Source organism: Heliangelus exortis, chromosome 19 (assembly GCF_036169615.1).
Source record: "Heliangelus exortis chromosome 19, bHelExo1.hap1, whole genome shotgun sequence".
NCBI lineage: Eukaryota > Metazoa > Chordata > Aves > Apodiformes > Trochilidae > Heliangelus > Heliangelus exortis.
In genome coordinates, this window is record NC_092440.1 from 4,185,321 (window position 1) to 4,205,666 (window position 20,346).

At 41.0% G+C, this 20,346-nt stretch overlaps 1 protein-coding gene across 20 annotated transcripts in view; it reads left to right on the forward strand.

The window, feature by feature from the left end:
- DEPDC5 (DEP domain containing 5, GATOR1 subcomplex subunit) overlaps nt 1–20,346 on the forward strand; it is a 44,700-nt gene that overhangs the window by 18,528 nt on the left and 5,826 nt on the right. For 3 of the 20 annotated variants that reach the window (XM_071763371.1, XM_071763391.1, XM_071763370.1), the window contains exons 25-38: nt 1,878–1,943; nt 3,246–3,429; nt 4,576–4,736; nt 5,707–5,824; nt 5,995–6,162; nt 7,049–7,268; nt 8,714–8,847; nt 9,567–9,675; nt 12,424–12,486; nt 14,091–14,242; nt 14,988–15,062; nt 15,482–15,614; nt 16,483–16,591; nt 16,859–17,158. In XM_071763371.1, the coding sequence (XP_071619472.1) occupies nt 1,878–1,943; nt 3,246–3,429; nt 4,576–4,736; nt 5,707–5,824; nt 5,995–6,162; nt 7,049–7,268; nt 8,714–8,847; nt 9,567–9,675; nt 12,424–12,486; nt 14,091–14,242; nt 14,988–15,062; nt 15,482–15,614; nt 16,483–16,591; nt 16,859–17,158 (1,992 nt within the window). The remainder of the gene's footprint in view (nt 1–1,877; nt 1,944–3,245; nt 3,430–4,575; nt 4,737–5,706; nt 5,825–5,994; nt 6,163–7,048; nt 7,269–8,713; nt 8,848–9,566; nt 9,676–12,423; nt 12,487–14,090; nt 14,243–14,987; nt 15,063–15,481; nt 15,615–16,482; nt 16,592–16,858; nt 17,159–20,346) is intronic. The other 17 variants (XM_071763377.1, XM_071763376.1, XM_071763380.1 and 14 more) reach the window with 11 other exon arrangements.

Below are 20,346 nucleotides of genomic sequence, written 5' to 3' on the forward strand. Positions count from 1 at the left end.
TGAGCCACCTGTGAAATGAAACAAGTCTCTAGTTGTTGGTTCCTTTTTTTTTTTTTAATTTATAAAAATACAATTTCTCATTGAGTCTGGTTCTCCTCTGCTGCCCATGGCATGTTTTGCTGGGAGATGGAGCTTCACAGTGAAAAATCACCCCATCTATTTACATTGACATTCAGTATGTGGTCTCTTGTTCAGCGGGTGGTAGGTGATGGTTCAGAGCAAATAAATTTTGTTGTAATTCCCTAACTCGATGGCAGGTGGCATCAGCAGAGTTGATGAAACACAAATGCCAATTTGAGAGGGCTCCTTTACTGTTCCACTGCCATCATCATGGAAGCAGACTACCAGCCTTTCTGTTAGTAAAAACTATTTAGGGTAACAACTGGGATATCAGTATTGATTTCCTGGATAGATCTACATAAGCTGGTTTTATAAAAATGGGTGCTTTTCCTGTTTGGAAGCTTCCTGAAATTTGTATTTTGATAAATGACTTTGAAGTCAGCAATTTTTCTTGTCTCCTTAGCTGCTTGTTTTCTCTACGTGCCACAGCAGCTCTTTGTGCAGCTATATGGTGAACCAGCTCAGGGAAACAAATTAAGAGTAACTGGGGGGTTTCCTTGCTGTATGGATTTTTTTCACTGGAACTACACAAATATTGATGCTTGTCTAACAGACAGGTGTGAAATAGGGACCAGTTACCATAGTGTCATGTTGGCTTAATATTCACTGAGCTATTGTTTTAGTATCTGTTTTCCAGGTTAATAGGCTAATTATTTATTAGGCTATTATTAGAGGCAAATCCATTTGACACTGAGAAAAAAATCAGTTTCTTAAGTCCTAATCAAAACTTTAATACAAATTTATATGGATATATATATAAATATTTTTTTTTTTGTTAGTCTTAAGTTCCTTATTAGTCTTTCTTTAGGCTGGTGCTTACATGTAATAAACTGAATTTTGCTCAGAAAATTAGCATCTCTCTGATAGCTATCATTTTATCTCCTCACAAAATAAAATCTTCCTTTCATAGTGAACTGTGGACCAAATTATATCTTAGAGTGAAACGTAATGGAGGCTGCTGCCTTGTCAGAACATGTGAATTTTAAACTGTCTATAATTAATATATTGGACCTATTTAGGGGCACAAAAGGCTTAATTAATACTTCTCAAGTTTTTTTGAGTCTGGCAAGGGGTAAAAGGTAGTTTGTATTTGCTGAATCAGTGAGATCAGCTGTATGTTTTGTTTCCTTTCTGCCCCCTGGCAGAGGGTTGATGTGCTGGTGGTTTGTCTAAAAATGTTGGAATTGGAGTAAATCTGTATTGCAACTTTGATACACTACATGGATATAATGTATGAATGTTAATTAGAATGTTGTATTATGAATACAATTTAGTATTATTGTAGTATTGTATGTTCTCTTCTCCCACTGGGTGAAAATGTTTTAATTTCTTGCTGCTCCTATGTTTTATGAAATGCTTTCTCATAAATTATTCCTTGTTTATAAAATGAGAAAACCCATTTTAAAAAATTCTGGGTTTGGGTATTGAATGTATTTAAAAGGACTTGGTTGCCAAGAGATTAGCAAGTTCAATGATTACAGATATTTTTCATCATTTTGGGGAGGTCGATTTTGCTTGGGTTTCAGCTATGGAGCACCTCTAATGAGGTGTTTGAATTTCATCCAAGTTGCCTTGATTTTCTCATTAGTTGGCCTTGTATATTTTTCTGTTGTGCAGAACCTTAAGTTCTTTCCAAAGAGAGAAATGCCAAATTCTTAAAACATTTGCATGGTTTTGATTTTATGGGTTTTTTTAATTTTAATTTGAAATGAAAGTGAAGTGCATAATTGCTTAAAATACATATTTCTTTCTTGTAGGGATGAATCTCAAAACTCAGAACAAGGATACCTTGGAAGATGCTGTCTCTAACTCTCCAGATCCAAGTAAGCAGTAGAAAGCTTTGGAAAGGATAGGTGGGAAGACAGGGAGGAAAAGGGCATGTACATAATGTACAGGCTTCAGGAGGGTGGTAGGCAAGAAGCTGAGGAGCCTACTTGGTTTTTGGCAGTAGTTTATTTTGCCCTGCAGTAATTTGTACTGTGTATCTCACTGTGATTGCATTTCTGTATCTCTTAGGAATATGTGAAACTGGTTGATATATTACATCTGAAATTCTTTTACTAGACACTTTTATGCAAAAACCTAAACCAGCTGATCTCTTACCTACCTTTCAATATGAACAGTTTGTTTGGCAGCAGATAATTGAAGTAGTACAGCCAGTTTCTGAGTTTGGTACTGTTTACTGAGAAAGTCTTCATCTAACACACAAAAAAGTGTGTGACTGCTGAAGAAAACATTTTCTTTATAGCCATCTGTCCTCTTATTGTACTGTGTTCCTGCTATTAATGTTTTTATAGTAAAATAATTCTCTGTCTGTAAAATCTCTATGACAAGAAGTTAAGAATTAGTAGTTGGCCAAGTGCCTTGACATAGATCATTTGAGGCAGGTTAGAATGTAGTGCAGCAGTGAATTAATGATGTGATATCATTTAGTTAGCTTTTGCTTTTTCATGTCTAGTTTTAGGTATCTGTAGATTCAGATAACATAACTCTAGGAAAGGGTGTGGGGAAGGATTGCTTTCCAAGTTACTATTTTTCTCATCATCCCACCTCTCTGGATCTGTCTTCTGGTTTTATAACTGGAAAAAAATTACTGCCTTTTATGCTGTTGTACTCTTCCAGAAAGAGGCTGGTCTGTCATTCTTTCTCTCCTCATCCCCATCTGTTTTTTCAGTTGTCTGGGATGCAAAGCTGGTCTGATGTTCTTGTGCAGACTTGGAATGTTGATCTTTTTTTATTAATGATGAGTAACTGCACCTGACTTGCTGTAAACTTTGGGAGAGTGGTGGCTTTGTCAGCTCTAGCTTTCAATCAGCAGAAAATTAAATGTATTAACTTTGAATGCCATTTGCATGACGGGATTGACTTAAGCATGTGCACTGCATTGTTTAACAAACTCTGTCTCTTTCTCTCTCCCTTCTTCCCGTCCTACTTTCCTTTTCCCTTCCCATCACACTTCCTTTTTTTGCCCCTGTTGACTTTATGCCAACCCTGGTTTCGTTCCTCATTTTTTCTTACTTTCCCCTTCTCACATTTCTTTCATCTTCCTCTGCACCCTCCTTCTTTTTTTTCATGGGTGACCATATTTGCCCCTGTTGTCTGTCCCCAATAACACAACGAGGCAGTTCTGACACTGTCTGCTCCCCCCGTAGTGCCAGGCTTCTGTTGTACAGTTGGAGTGGACTGGAAATCCCTCACTACTCCAGCATGTCTGCCCCTCACCACCGACTACTTCCCCGACCGTCAGAGTCTGCAGAATGATTACACTGAGGGTTGCTATGATCTCCTCCCAGAAGCTGACATTGACAGGTTTGGCCAGATTTTTCTCTGTAAAATCACTTGCATTTATCCAAAGTGCTTAAGGCGCAGTTGATGGAAGAGGAACACTTTGGAGACTGTACAAGAGACGGATGAATTGCCAACACAGCAGAAGAATACTTCATTTTTTCTCTTTGCAGTGGTAACTTTGCACCTTTTCTGATGTTACCATCTGACAGTATTGTGTTATGTAGATTTTATGTTAGACATTTTGTGTACCAAATTTTACAACTCTTTTTTTTTCTTGCTGCAATCAAAAAAAAAAATCAGCCTCAAGCCATCCTTGTTAATCTGTTTTCTAGAAGGTATTTTGAAAACACTACATGAGCAAAGGCACATGTATTTAAGGTGCTTATCCTCACTTTCAGAGATACTTAGTTTAAAGAATCATGGTGGGAAATAGTAGGATAAATAGAACTTCTTGGCTTGTCTCGGGTCTCTGGTAACTATTCTGTAATAGGGTTGGTTTGATATTTTTCTGAAGTTGTCTCATCATCTTAAACATTTTTCAAATTTTCCACAACTTGTAAGACACCAGAAGCATCTGTTCATGTTGCTGTTTTGTGAAAACAAACCAGAAATATCAGGGTGATTGAAATATATAAGAACTAGCAGGATTAATGAAGAAACACCTCAGAGGTGTCAAATATCTCTTTATAGCAGGAGGGCAAAGATCAGAGTAGAAGTACTTGTAATAAGATGCTGTAGTGATGTCTTTTAATCCCTCTCTGCTCTAGACTTCCTGCTGCAGGAGAGGGTGGAGCATTGCCTGCACATTTGCTTTTCAGAGCTCTTCTCAGTGTGTGCAATCTGCTCTGAAAATACCTGCAAACTGCTGTGAAAGTGATCATTGGTGAATTTATTCCAAGTTTAACAACTATTGTAAGCAAATTTTTACTACTTCCAAAACTGCTTGCAAAGGCATTGATAAGTATGGCCAGGTGTCTAATCATCACCTGTTTGCAGTGGATGGGTGCTCATTTTTCAGTCCTGTTCTTGCAGGTTGTTTTTTACAGGCAGAGGGCTCCACTTGCCCAGAGCCCAGTGCAAGCATAAACCCTCAATTAGGAAGCGCAGGGCTAAGAATAGGTGTGTGGTCAGTTTCCTTACTCTGGTCTCCTTAACCTTTGTGTTCAGGAGAGATGAGGAAGGAGTGCAGATGACAGCCCAGCAGGTGTTTGAGGAGTTTATTTGTCAGCGTCTCATGCAAGGCTATCAAATTATTGTGCAATCCAAGCCACAGAAACCAGCCCCAACTGTGCCACCCCCGCTCAGCAGCAGTCCCCTTTACAGTCGAGGTGAGTGACTTTCTATTGAGAGGCCAGTCTTTTGTCTTTCTCTCCTTCTGCCAGTCCCTGTGACCTCTCTGAACTAGGCAGAGATGTGCACTGAGACCCTCTTTTTCTGCTTTCTTCTTTGTTGGTGTTATATGAATATTTTTGCTGCCAGAGAGCCTGATCTAGGGCAGCTCAAAAAGCTGAAGCATGGAGTGACAGGTGCAGGATTTTTGAGCTGTAATAAGAAACTGGCCTCATCTTTATGATGGTGAACACAAATGAAATAGGTTTATTAAACACAATTCACATGATCCCTGCAGGGCAGGCACAACTCTAGAAGATGACAGCTCCAAAGCTTTAAAATGTACGTTTCTAGAAGCAGCTTCCTAACTCTGAAATAGCTGTGAAGGTTCCAGGTAGACCAGTAAATCTACATTGCCTTGAAACCATGAGTCAGTTAAACCTGGTAGGACTGGAGTGGGTTAAGAGGGTATTATACTCCCTTGAGAGAATATGACTGATTGATTGATTTTGGCTTTTTTTCCTGGATTTTCTCTAGACAAGTCAGCACTATGCAGTGTTCATAGAGCAGGGAGTACTGAATGAAGTGGTTACTTCGGCAGTGAAGTTGATCTGAAGTGGTTAGTTCCAGGAATGAAACATAGAGAGGAAATTAAAGTGAAGCTCAGATTTACCATCTTACCCAGTGCTTTCTCAGCACTTCATATTGTCCCTTCTTTAGTTGTCAGGTCTGTGGCACTGGTGTATGAATTGTGAATGTCCTCCTTCAGTTATCATCCAATCAAATCTTAACTGTAAGAACAGAAGGCTTGTTGTGCATATGTTCCCTGAAAAGGTGGCTTGAAAGATAGGTTTAGTTTGTCTTGAGCTCAGAAGCCCCATTCTGGTGTCTCTTCCCATAGGTAGTTTGTTGACAAGGTTCTGACTATTGCAGAAAGCTAAAAGGAGTTGTTTTGCTTTTTACTGTTAGGTCTTGTGTCAAGAAATCGACCTGAGGAAGAAGATCAGTACTGGCTGAGTATGGGCCGTACTTTCCACAAAGTAACATTAAAAGACAAAATAATTACTGTGACTCGGTACCTGCCAAAGTGAGTATCTGTCTGGTTGGGCAGCTTGCTATCAATGTTAGATGAACATGCTTTTCCATCTGTCTGTAATTGCTTGAAAGAACATTCTGTAGAACCTTCTTTCTCTTTAAGAGAAGAAAGAGAGCATTGCTATTGATGATACTCAGAGTAATGTTTGTGTTTGCTTTTAGGTATCCATATGAATCTGCTCAGATCAATTACACTTACAGCTTGTGCCCCTCACACTCTGACTCTGAATTTGTGTCTTGCTGGGTAGAATTTTCCCATGAGAGACTAGAAGAGTACAAATGGAATTACTTGGATCAGTATATCTGCTCTGCTGGCTCTGAGGATTTCAGGTCAGATCTCCTTTTCCATCCAGACTGTTCTGTGTCCTAATTGCCTTTTTTTCCTTTGTGACCTAAAATTTCTTCAAGTTCAACCCACAAATGCTCAGTACTCCAGGGAGAGTAACTGACCTGCTTTTACTTGTATGGTGCTAGAAGCTGTTGCCTTATAGGAAGGAGTCTTACTCTGTGCTGCTGTTGCATTAACTGATCTTTGACACAAAGACTTGATCACAAAATTCAGCATGAGTGTTTTTTCCCCCCTCTGCTATAAATGCAAAGAAATATGATGGCATTTTGTACCACACAGATGCTGTTCTTGGCTTCTTACTCATTTCTGGATCTGACTCAAAAATTCCATTTAGCTTGAACCTGTTGGAGGCTTGCTTGTGTCCAATTTTTAGCTTGCTGTTAGTCCTACTCCTGAGCTGTGTAGAGCAGGGCTTCTGAGCAGCAATGTGGAATATCTCCAGTAGTATCTGGTATCCAGTGGATATCTGATACCTTCTCTACAAAACTAGTCTTTCTTTATCTTTGTTTCTTTTCAAGTCTCAGTCAAAATGCCTCTTACTCTAATGTGTACCTTTTTAAATTCTTTTTTCTTTGCTTATTTTTAGAGAAAAAGCCTTCAGCCTTTATTTTACAGAAAATATGTCTCTCTGATATAATTACTCTGAAGACAGCCTTGTTTTCTCTTCTGCATACCAATGCATTAATACTTCCCAGTCATACTGCAGACCATTCCTTTGCTTATCTGCTTGTTGTGATGCAAGAATAGCAGAATGAGGTTTTTAATATACTTACTGAAAATTACAGCAGATAAATACACGATTACAGGCAGTAAAATCCTTCACAGAAAACCGTGCTGACCTGTGCCTTGTCTCCCGTGTTCCTTCAGCCTCATTGAATCACTGAAGTTCTGGAGGACCCGTTTCCTGCTCCTGCCTGCCTGCATCAGTGCCACGAAGAGGATCATGGAGGGAGAGGTGCACTGTGACGTGTACGGGGACAAACCCCGCTCGGATGAGGAGGAGTGGCAGCTCCTGGACGGGTTCATTCGCTTCGTGGAGGGATTGAACCGCATCCGGCGGCGGCATCGGTCTGACCGGATGATTCGAGTGAGTCAGGTTTTACTGAGGAGATGTGAGTTTAAACCATCTAATGAAGCATTAGTAGAGTGATCCTCAGACAATCCCAAGCAAGCTGGGGGCTGTACATGTGTCACACATTGGCCAGCAGGTCCAAGGAAGTGATTCTGCCCCTGTACTCAGCCCTGGTGAGGCCACACCTCGAGTCCTGTGTCCAGTTCTGGGCCCCTCAGTTCAGGAAGGATATCGAGGTCCTGGAGCAGGTCCAAAGGAGGCAACTGGGCTGGTGAAGGGACTTGAGCTCAGACCCTATGAGGAGAGGCTGAGGGAGCTGGGGGTGTTCAGGCTGGGGAAGAGGAGGCTCAGAGGAGACCTCATCACCCTCTACAACTCCCTGAAAGGAGGTTGGAGCCAGGGGGGGTTTGGTCTCTTTTCCCAGGCAACTCTCAGCAAGACAAGAGGGCACAAGAGGTCTCAAGTTGTGCCAGGGGAGGTTTAGGTTGGACATTAGAAAGAATTTCTTTACAGAGAGGGTGATCAAGCATTGGAATGGGCTGCCCAGGGAAGGGGTGGATTCTCCATCCCTGGAGATATTTCAAAAGAGCCTGGATGTGGCACTCAGTGCCATGGGCTGGGAACTGCAGCGGGAGTGGATCAAGGGTTGGACTTGATGAGCTCTGAGGTCCCTTCCAACCCAGCCAATTCTATGATTCTATGATTCTATGTGTGTTGGTGATCCATACACAAGGCACAGTCCACACCATGTACTATTTCAGACTGCAATTAGTGTGGCCTTGTTAACACCTTACTCTTCATGAACTAATTAATTTTACCTGGAATGAGTATCCCATGCTGCTGTGGTTGGAACCAGGCTCAGAACAGTTTGCTCACTCAGTGAGAAGACAAGATCTTCTGCACAGCATAGCCATGCCTAAGCCTGCTGGTGCTCTGTTTTTCCCTCAGCTGGTCTTCTTTTGCCAGAAGCACCTCTGATAGCACCTCTTAGCCAATGTGCATTGCTTTGTGCTGGTTAGCCTGGACATGTTACTGTACCTTGTGATACACAATATTGATAAAAAGGGGTCTGTGAGGTAATTGGGCTGCTGACTTCTAGCTGGATTGGCTGTGTGCTGCAGACCTAGGGAAAGGAATGTGAAAAGAGAATCATATGGGTGAATTCTTTGTGAACTGTTATTTCAAGAGTGGTGAGGAACTGGTTAGTGTGCATCAAATTCTCTTCCAATTCACACACTTAAATGGGGTAAGTTATTTCAGAGCAAATCTACCTTTTCCAAAATAACACCTGTTTTGTTTTGAGAATACCATCTATAACTGTTCCATTTCTTGTATACTTGTGGATTAACTTTCTTCTTGAAGTGTACCTAGTAAAGCCCTGCTCATGTGAAGTGCTATGTTCATGGTTACCTGTTAAACTTGCAGTAACTAAGCCTGGGCTTTAATTTTTTTGTTGTCAGAAAGGGTCTGCCATGAAAGGCTTGCAGATTTCTGGTCCAATTCCCACCCACTCCCTGGAGCAGTCTGGACCTCCCATTGGGAAGAAAGGAACCTCAGCACTCTCAGCTCTGCTGCAGATGGAAGCCAGTCAGAAGTGAGCCTCTGCATTTAGGCTTTGTGAAGAACATCCTTCCAAAGTATTCCCCTGGGCTGGCTAAAGCAGATTTGGGGAACTTTGCCTCAAAATAAAAAAGGGATGTGAGGTCCTGCTTCTTCAGTAGCCTCGTGGCAGGACTGGAGAAGTTCTGAGCTTTTCCAGTGACTTCCTTTTATTATGTTTTGATAGAATGAATACTAAAGAATAAAGAGGAACATGGAGACTAGAGAAGTGCATGTCCAGTAATTTAGAAGGAGCATCTTTTTAAAAAGTGTCTCAGTCCACTACACATCAGATTTGTCACCTATTTGTGATTTTGCCAGTACAGTTGTTTCCACATAAAGCTTAACTGTGACTTATGTGTACACAAGCTGAGTGGTCTCAAGATAAACATTAGGTAACAAATACAGCCTAAAGAAAATAACTTGTTTCCACTGATAATCTATTAAAATATCTGTGAAACTTTTGAAGTTCTTTTTCAGCATTGATCTGTTATGGTTTAAAGAAACTCAGAATGCTAATACCAGATGCTCTGTAAACACAATTTAAAACGTTGTTGCTGTTAAATACAGAAGATGTTTTTGTAATTTATAATGATAAGGAAGAAAACCAAGTATCTGAAAATACAGTAGTGCCACTCCCCAATGGTTGCCTTCAGATGGAAGCTGACACAGAACATGTTTGGACAAACTCTGAATTCCTTCGTTTTGTTTTAGGACACTGGGGGAACAGCAAGCAGCAATGCTGTCTGGGAAGAGCTCTGGGCAACCTTCAGAGAGCAGTAGCATTGCTATCACACCCACCTATATGGACAGCCCTCGTAAGGTAAAGACTTTCTGGTCTTTCTATAGCTACTATTTTTACATAATAATTTCTCAAATAGTAGAAGATTATTTCTTCAAACAGATTGCTACATCATACCACATATTACTCTCTATTCCAACAAGGACTAGTCTGGTGCTGGGCTTAAGAGGAGGTTGGGGTACAGTCATCCTTCAGTTCTGTGACACTGACAATGGGATGGAATCCCTGGGATGCTGTCTCAGTGTGTTGTGCTAATTTAAGTGGAATTTTTTAATGTCCATTTACTTTTTTGGTAGCACCATTTCAGTCAGGGTTTGATTTTCGGATTTAGTAGTACAGTGCTGCCTGCATCTATGTGCAAGCTGACTTTAAGACCAAAATCAAGCACTAGGCTGTCACTGTGTGAAGCTTCAGTGGCATTTTAATGTCAGGAACTCCAGTCACTTGCATCTGCTTAGGAGAGAATGTGTTCCTGACTAGTGATTTAGTTGTCATTCCATCACTGGCTGGACTCCAGGCTGGAGAAAACTCTTTTCCTGCAGCTCTCTTCAGACACTTAAATAAAAGACTCTGCCATTTCTGCCAACTGTCCTGTGAGTCTCAGGAGAACAGAAATTCCACCTCCAAGTACAACCAGAAATATTGGATTTTTTTTTTCTATGTTCTGATGTCAAGGTCTTTCAGCAGAACAAAGAGCTGAATGAAGATAAGCACTGAAGAGTGACCTGTCTTTGGGTTCAACAGTTAAAATGTTACAAGGAAAAAGTTCTCAGATTGCCCAATATCAACTTAACCATCTCTTTTAGTATTTTCCTCATAGCATTTAGTGTTTCAGTATCCACCCTCTTCTGCCACCAGCAGAGATGTGTTGTGTTACTCTGAAGACCTGGATACTGCTAGTTGAAGAGGCAGAGTAACTACATTTACCCTGGTGATAGACACCTATTTGTAGACTGAGAGTGTTCCAAAACATAGATGAGATCCAGGAGAAGGCCATGCTAAGCTTGGGAAAAGGAGCTGCAGAAATTGACTTGAGGCATGTTTGTGAAGTGCCAGATTGTGATTCAAGCTTTGCATTCTCCTCTGCTACCATTTGGAAAAATCAGAGTCATCATACTTCCCTCTTTAAATACAGAAATTGTGCATATCTCTTTCTACCAGTAAGAATGGTCAAAATTCTACATAGGACACAGGACAGAAGTAGTTGTGTTCTGCCCAGAAGAGGGAAAATTTGACTTCTTAACAAGGGACACCAGTGTGTTGGAAACAAAGTAACAGATTTGTTTCTAATACTTGTTTCTAAATGCTAATAAATAATTGGGTCTTATTAGGCTGTAAAAGTACCTATATTCAAAAGCCTCTGTAGGGCTTCCTGGAGAATCCTGAAGAATGTGCTCGTGATTAAAAGCCTTTCACTCCTATAAATATTTACACACAGGGGCTGGGAGAGGAGCAGTTGGGATCTCCAAATGCTTGTTGGAAAGGTGCCTGTGGAGAGGTAGCCTTATCAGGCAACTTTGTGCTCACTTGGAAACATCAGTAAGTGTGTGCCTCGTGTTTCCAGGACAACACAGCCCCTTTAGGGCTCACCAACATGGGTATGACTATTGGCTGTCTGAAGACCTGCAGCCAAAGTACTGACAGATTGTCACAGCTGTGTGCTCTGTCAGAAGCCAAGGGAGTGAGTGCTTTGCTAGGATGCTGTTCAGTGCTGGAGTTATTCCAAAACAAAACTGAGCCACTGGCTCCACCTTTACTCTGTTTCAGAGGAGAGCTGGCAAGTCAATTCAGCCACTTACTGGGCAGTACAGTGTGGTTTTAACACAGTGAGTTAGCTTAATGCATGATCTGTTTGGGTAGTCTTTGCCCTTGTGGATACAAAGCTTGGCTCTGCTTTTGTGCTGTGTAAATTGCAGCCCTATAACTCTGGCCATGGTTCTTTCCAGAAATGGTTTATGTGATAATACCAGGGTAAGTGTCATGTTAACTGCAGGCTAGACAAAATATTTTGCCTAGGGAACAGAATAAAGAATTGCAAATAGGGAATGAAAATCCCACTGCATTGTCTTATGAGTTAAGAGAATCTTGATACATCTGTGAATAGAAGGCAGGGATAAATTCATCCAGGGTTTGCAAGTGGGTGGGGAACGTAACACAGGCAATATCTGTTCAATGTTGCATGAAGCACTAGACACACTGTTGGAAGGATCTTTGTGATGAATTTTTCTTTCCTTTCCTCTGCAACATACCAAACCTGTATTTGAGAGGAAGAGTGTGGTTCCTGAAAAGTGTTTCTTTGCCTCACCTTCTTTATCATCTGAAAGAATGACAGAGTAGAAAAAAACCCTGTCATTCTTTGAACATTTGTCATTACACCTAAAGTTCTACAGGTTTCTGTATCACTATTCAGCTTTGCATTTGGGATGGAAACCCGCATACTGTAGGGCTGAAGTCTTTCTTGTGTGGAGGGAAGTCTGTATTTTCAATTGACTTCTCATCAATGTGCTTTTCAAAACTTTGGAAAAGCAGTTGTGCTAAGGAAGAGCAATGTCTTGTTACAAAGAGAAAGTAAGGGTATGTGTGTGAGTAACTCCTGATGCTCTACATTCTCCTGCATCTGACATTCTGGGTCTGTTTGGTATTTGCATTCTCCTCATGTTTTCTCTCTGTGGTCATTTCCTACTTGCACAACCTTGTATTTGCTTTTCTTCAACTCCTTGGTCCTGTTGCTGTTGCCATTAATGGGCCTACTTCCTCTGATGCCTTCAGGATGGGGCCTTCTTTATGGATTTTGTTCGCAGCCCACGTACAGCTTCAGCCTTCTACTCACAGGTTAGTTTTGAATGGGGTCTTGTCATCTCTGGCTTTTGGACTGAGGTGATGGAGAGCATTTGTTGTCCTGAGCTTACCACCTGGGGAACCTGTGTTCGTTTCCAAATCTGCTCAATGAGAGGGAGGTGTAAAGTACTAGCAGGATAAACAGCCTTGTTGTGGTGGATGAGGCCATTGCTTTCCCCACCGTTCAGTGTTTGTGATGTGTTTTGGATGTTCACATGTCCTGCTTTACTGTCCTTTGCACTACTGTCTTGTCAATTACTGAAGCTTTTCTTTTTGTGTTTCAGTAAGAGCTTGTTTTCCATCTTCCCTTGCTAAACAAAATGGCAACAGCTTACTCATCTCATTCTTGGCTGAATTTCTTCTGTAGTATTTCACTGACAGCTGACATCCAAGTCAAGTTGTGTCCTTGGACTCCTAAACAACTAAGGGCTGAAAATATTGGTGTCATCTAGGTTTAAAAGAGTCATCGTGACAGAAGTTGTTTATATGCTTAATGCCAGTTAGGAGTTAGCAATAACTTTGTGTCCAGAGAAAATGCTGCTGGCTGAAGGGAGCTGTGAGGAGGGAGAGTGGATTTAGCTGGCTGTGGTGTTGTAGTTTCCATGTTGGAGCATCTGCTGGTTTTGGCTGCCCAAAAAGGGACATCTGCCATTGCAGACTGGGAGATCTTTGGGATGTGAGAAAGGGCATAAATAAAGGACTCCAGTCTGGCCATCAGACTTAAGTCAAAGTACCAGCTTTGTGATTTTTAGATGTGCATGTGCTGTGGATTCCTTATGGCAGATCAGCCCTCATATTTACACCAGCTTGAGTTACTGAGTTACTCTGCTGTTCGTGTTCTTCTCCCCCACCTCTCTGGCTTTTTATATAATATGCCTCTCCTAAACCATACGTGTTAATGACAGATGGCAATTACAGCCTGTACTTTGCTGAATCTTACAGCATTTGTGCTCTTTCTGAAATGATTTTTATGTTAATTTTGTGAACTATTCAGTCTACCATTGGAATAGTGCAGCAAGTGTTCCTGCTGGAGGAAAGTGTTCTTGTTGTCTTGGCAACATAGGTGTGGGTGGGTGCCAACCAGCCTCCTGATACTACCCTAAGAAAGGAAGGAAGATGAACTGATTGTGTGCATTATGAAACTTGAATTCCATGTGATAGATTTGCATATTCTTGTCTGATAGTTAGAACTGAAACTATTTTTTTCTAACTGCTTACTACTTTCCCATAGTGATTAAGTTTCCTTTTCTGTCCATTGCATGTTTATAATCACAGCTTTACACTGCAGATGAGAATGTCAGGTTGGGACTGGTGTTGCTGGTTTGCCAGTAGTTCTCTTAACAGAGTTGTTGCTGGGTTGACAATAATCATCTTTATTGGGGGTTGGATTTCATGCTTGTCAGTAGCTCTGTAGTGATGACAGAAATAAGGTTGTATTTATTCTTCTTGTGTATGCTTGTGCTTGCCTTATAGTACTGCTTAATGTTAACTAACTTGAGCTGAGGTACAGCTGATGTGGAGAGGGGAAAAAATGGGAAACTGATTACATCATAAATTTCTGCTAAATTCTGAGATATTGCTCTGTTAACTCCTTGCAGGTCTCCATAGATCAGTCAGTTCCTGCAACCTCAGATGGCAACACATTGATTAACACAGGGCAGTTACCTGATAGGGGCAATTCACAGACCTTTGGAAGTTCCCAGAATGTTGCAGACCAGGGATATATCACAGCTGGTGCTGCAGAGGGAAGGTAAGAAAAACACAGCAGTGCTATACTGCAGTGCTGTTCAGTTGTATTCCCCTTTCTGGTGTCAGGGAATGGACACTTAAACAGGAACCTGAGAACAAGATACGCTGTGTCTGTCAGCACTCAAAGGCTCTTGTCACAGGGCCTTACTCTGTAGCATTTCCCCGTGCAGAAAGAGTGCTAGTAAAATGAGCCTTGCAACCCAGTTTTCTAGAATGAAATCAACACAAGGCCTAATTTTCCCCACCCACAAAAAGGAGCTTCATTCTTCAAGAAGTGAAGAATGAAAAAACTCCACTTCTGAAACCCGTTGCAGAAACCCAGGCTTTGAATTGACTCCTGTCTGTTCTAGCAAAGGGGGAGGGCCCTGCACATCTGGTTGGATCAAGTAGGCTGATGAAATCCAAGTGGTTCTAACCTGAAGACAATACACCAGGGAGAAAGCAATGTTAAAAATAAACTATATTAGCACCTGCTTCCTGCACTTGTATATTAGAGTTAAGAAAAAAATTAAAAAGCCAACCTCATTTGCTATCAATTGCTCCTGAATACAGCCATATGTAATATAGTGTGCATTGGTCCCTATAGCAATGCCCTGACTTTAGGGAAGAATACAGGTCTGATGCTTTTAGTTGTCCTTGAGACAAAAAGAAATAAATGTTGGAAAGAGCATTTTTCTTAAATGTACATATTTCAACAAATCTGGCAGCTTCATTGATTTTTGAATGTCCTTCTGTTTACTTTCCAGCTCTCAGTGTTCAGCAAGCACTCTGACTTCCTCCTCCACCTTGATAGAGATTCTTGAAGCCATGAAACACCCCACGTAAGTTGTTAAAATATCAATATGTACAACATCTGTCAGAGATTTTGTAAGAGGACACAAGGCATGGGATCACTCCAGGGGCAGCCCCACGTCAGCTGCGAAAGAACTTCCTTTTGTTACTTGACTTCAATCTCCAACAAGGAGTTTTATAGAAATTTATAGTATTGCTGCAGAGATTTGATAATAGAATTCCAGAATCTGGTCAAAGCAAAAATTTGCACTAAGGTAATGAAGTGTTGTCACTGTCAGCTCTCCATTTTGTTATCAGAAGCTTATGACAGGTCATTCTGGATGCATTGTATACTTCTTGTCCTGCATCTTTATTCTCCTTTTGTTTTCCCAGAAGTGATTTTTGTCTTTGTAACAGAAAAGAAATATCAATCAGTCCATGTTAACATGTGTGCCTTGCTGTGATTCAGCACAGGGATCCAACTGCTCTCTGAACAGAAGGGCCTCTCTCCATACTGTTTCATCAGTGCAGAAGTTGTGCACTGGCTGGTGAACAACGTGGAGGGTGTGCAAACCCAAGCCATGGCAATTGACATAATGCAGGTAAGAGAACTATCAAGGGGTGTGTGATGGGTCAGAAATACCTCACTTTGTGCAGGAAGTAGAATTGCAGAGGAAAGCAATAATATCTATCTAAAATCCTCTTACTGATAAGTACTGAAAACAGTGTTTAACAAAATATGAGGTCATTATGGCATTTTTGGATTCTCAATCACAAGACAGCAACAATCTTCTGTAGTAGTATGTATTATTTTTATATTATTATGTATTATTTTTTATCCTTGTATTTGATGACAGTCCTCTGTATAACATCCATTTAGCTAGTAGTTACCAAGAACTCTCCAGTATGTTAGAAGTATAAGTCACTGTAGTTTGATTTGGCTTTGGTTTTGGTGTTGTTTTTTTCTTCTCATAATTAGTTAATGAAGCTATATCAAAACCAGCATGTGATCTCTCTTTTATGGATGCTAAAATATACAGACTTGATGAAAGACATATTGCTCGTGCTCATGAAATTATTTTCTCCCCTGTTGAACTGTGTCAGGGGCAGAAGGTTGGAAGTGTTGTGGAGTTTATTCCTCTGCTGAGATCCCATATCAATTAACAGAGAACCTAGAATGTTTCCAACCTCTTACCTTCCTATAAATCCATCTATGAAACCAGAGCAGGCTAAGGCAGGAAGGCAGACATCTGTGGAAAGGTCAAACAATTTCTCAGGGTAAGAAGGACTTGCTATATTTACTGAATATCAAGAGATAACATTGCTGATAATCTTCTTAGGTACATACCTAGACAAAAAGATGTCAAGAAAAAGAAAATTATTTCCTAATGTTCTCTAGCAACCTTATGTAACTGGAAGAATGACTTGTCTTTTTTTTATCATGTTTGCTCTGTTCTTTTTTTTGTTCAGAAAATGCTTGAAGAACAGCTTATTGTCCATGCGTCTGGAGAAGCTTTACGAACCTTTATTTATGGCTTTTATTTTTACAAGATTGTTGTGGACAAAGAACCAGATCGAGGTCAGCATTGTGTTATTACAAGACTTTCCCCATTAATACTTTACATAATCACTAACTGGATTTGATTCTTATGGTTGCTGCAGCAGAAGCAACCCAAACCATCACTCTAAAGAGAGGCAAAGCCTTTTTGGTTTTAAAAAAAAAAAAAAGGGGGGGTTGTAGACAACATAACCTAATTTTTTTTCCTTCCTCTGTTTCAGACAGAACTCTTGATGTTGAGCACTTGTTTCTAACAGCCATCTGTCCCTCCCCTTGCTCTTTGCTCAGTAGGTGTGCAGCAGCCTGCCATGTGGCACACAGCTGCCATGGATGACTTCTCTGCCTTCCAGAGGAAATGGTTTGAGGTGGCATTTGTGGCAGAAGAGCTCCTGCACTCGGAAATCCCAGCGTTTTTCCTGCCCTGGCTGCCCAGCCGCCCAGCCTCCTATGCAAGTAGGCACAGTTCCTTTAGCCGCAGTTTCGGAGGACGGAGCCAGGCAGCTGCATTATTAGGTAGATGCACAGCACAGGTGACAGCTGGGGAAGTTCAAGGGGATAGCTTGAAAGGGGAAGAGCGGCCAGCCAAGGGTATGATCTCACGTGGACCAGCAGTAAAGCTGCAAGTTTCATGCTGGCTTTATATGTGTCTTGTCTGTGGACTTGTTCTAATATGCTGGAGGTGTGTTTCACTGGCTGAGCAGGCAGGTTTTCCTTCTTGAGTACTGGAATGCAGTAAAAAGTATTCTTTAAATATGCCATCTTCTCAAACCTCCCCCCTGTGCCATCTTGTAGAATTCAGAGAGGAAAATGCTGACTTTGTCTCCTTGCAAATCCAGAGACTCCTCATAACCTGTGGTGAGCATCTGGAGAGAAAAGTTGTGAGAACAGCAGAACAGCCAAACTGTATCTAAAATGACACATCTAATTGCTGCTTAATGGCAAAACCCACGGTGAGATCCAGATGTGTTTAGTTTTCTGTCTTCTCATCTAATCTGAACTATGTATGGCCATACTTCTTACACTGAAGTCTGGGAAGCCCAGTGACAAATGATCCCTGCAGTGTCTAAGCAGTAGGGTTTGTGTGTGGGAGATCTTTCTGCAGGGCAAGATGCCATTACAATATCTAAAGTTTTGTAATGTGTGAAATATAACACTGACTGCCACTAACAGCCTGTGAAACATACTGTGTGATTGACTGTGTTGCTTCGTCAGCTTTCTGTTGGATTTCCAGGCCAGCCTGAGTGACTTGCTTTTGTTCTTCTTTCCCTGTTGAAAATGAAAAAAAAAAAAATCGTTGCTCTGGAACTGCAACTTCAGATTTACTTAGGTGCATCTTTTACAGGCCTATAAATTAAGGACCAAAAAAAAAAAAATCTGTTCTGTGTATGTGATCTACTGAAGGGAAATGACTTCCTGCAAATGTAGTATCTCTTAAACCTGAAGTTAGAGTAATCCTTGTGTATTTCTGAAAGTCTTGTTTGAAGAGGAACAGCATCAGAAATGGGAAAGCATTAAGGATGGGAAGTCTGAACTAATGGTTAATTCCCTGAAGCCAACATATGCAGGATATTTTTCCCTGGCACACAATAAATAATCTGTTGCCTTGGCTTGTATCCAACCTTATTAGCTCAATGATTGGCCAGAGCTGAAGGCTGAACGTAGGCTGGCATGAAACTAGTGAAGGCTGGAGGTGCTTGGGCCAGGTCCTGTTCTGCTTTGATATCTCAGTCACTGTTTATCCCAAGAAAACCACTTCACTGTACTGTGTCTGCTCTCTTTTGTGAGATGAGAAGACTGGACTGAGTGAGCTTGAAGATGGGGAAATGGGCAAAAAAAGAAGGATGCTTTAGTGCCCCTCTCACCAGCCAGGAGAGAGTATATTCCCTTAGCATGTGACAGCATAGCCTTCCTTTTTCATTTCAGTTGGAATTATATCCATCCTGCTGTTTAACTAATTTGCAGTCCTTGGATGAATGAAAAATGCCTCCAGATTACCCATGTGTAGTTTGTTTTTCCCAGGGATAATAGTTTCCTGGAGAAAAATCTAGTGTAGAACTTCTTTCTCACAAAGAAGCTGGTTTAACTGATGTTTCTGTGCTGTTCTTATAAACAGTATTCCAAAAGAACTTTACCAGTTCATCTGAGGCAATGAGCTTTACTAAACCCAGGTGACCCCTGGTCCACGTGACTTCATTTGTTCCTCTCTTGGCTTTGATTTGGTTGTGGTTTTTTTCTTCCCCTCCCCACCTTCCCTAAATGTCAGGCTGTGACATAAATTGCATGCAAGCATTGGGAGCTCTGGAACAAGCTCCCTGTATCTGTAAAATCTTAATCCCTCCCAGTCCCCCCCTCACCTGCCCAGTGGTTGTTCCCTTTCCCTTCCCAGTGGAAGTTTGACCTGTGATAATAACTTATCTTGTTGCTTTTGGTTTGTAGCAATGCATGCACTAGCAATTGCAGTCGTGTGTGTAGTGTAGTCTGTGACTGGAGAATAACCTGCCTGCTCCTCTCTGATTTACTCAATAAATCATAAGTTAAATGGTACAAGATAATTGGGAAGCAGATGAGTTCTCTGAAGATCAGCTCTATGGATGCCAGAGTTTATTCTAGTAAAATTAAGTTGGTTTTAATCGGAAGCGTCTGACTTCAGACACGTGGATATTTCTCATCAGTTTTTAAGGTCCTTTTGACTGCCTCACCTGGTTGGACAGTGTTCCTGATGCAGCTGCAGGCAAGGTGGAGAGATGAGCTCCAGCCCTAAAGGGGAATCTGCATTATCTGGAAAAACAAAGTGTCTTAAGGGAGCAGGGAGTTCATTCTTCACAGTGTGCTGGCTTTGGCACACTGGACTGTGTTATCACTGACCTCTTAGCTAGTGACCAATGCCTACCTGACTGAGCTGCTTTTGCTTTAGAGCTTTTGGAATGTTGTTTTCCATCACCTTTTGTTACAAAACTGGCATTGTAACCTTCTAACCACGTGTGTTGCATTCACAGTGATATTCCACTGAAAAGCAGCAAGAAAAAGAAAATCGCATGATGTTGGTCTGTCTGACAATACCAGACTGACTCAGAAATTGCAAATGATACATTTCTCAAAGACAAAAACTTGTTTTATTTATAAAACAAAACTGGGTGATATTCTTCCATTTTTATTGGATTTTTTTTTCTTTTTTTTCCCTAAGCTATAGTAATAGTAGTATAAAGGATTTTCTTTCAACCTTGAAAACCTATCTTGAGCTAATTTGCAATGGAAGTGAAGGTGGTAGCTTTCCATCTGCCTTGAAGAAGAACTTGAACCATTTTTTTTTTAAACTGCATTAAAGCATTAAATTATAAAGTAATTTAAAAGCTGACCACATGAAAAGGTACACATCTATACCTCTACTTAAGCAAGAAATAACAGTATTCATCTTCATGCATGCAATCAAAGGAGAGCGAAGGCTTTTCAACATTAGTATTGCAGCTTTTTGTTTTGTGATAGAAATGTGAAATTACATCTTCTCCTAAAGAGGAGTTGAAAGTGACAATGTGGTTCATAGCAGGACTTTGGTCTTAAAGACAGGAAATTTGGGTTCCATCCCTGGCCTCACAGTCTGCTGTGACACCAGCCAGGTCACTTCCACTTTCTGTGCTTCTCTTTCTCTTGCCTGATGTCTGAGGTTTCCTTTCACTGAGATGCTGGGAGCACAGATCTGGATCTTGGGCACTGTCCCAGCACTTACTGCAAAGCAGTGTAAGGTGTTGCAGTGATTGGAATGCTGCTGCATGAGTCTT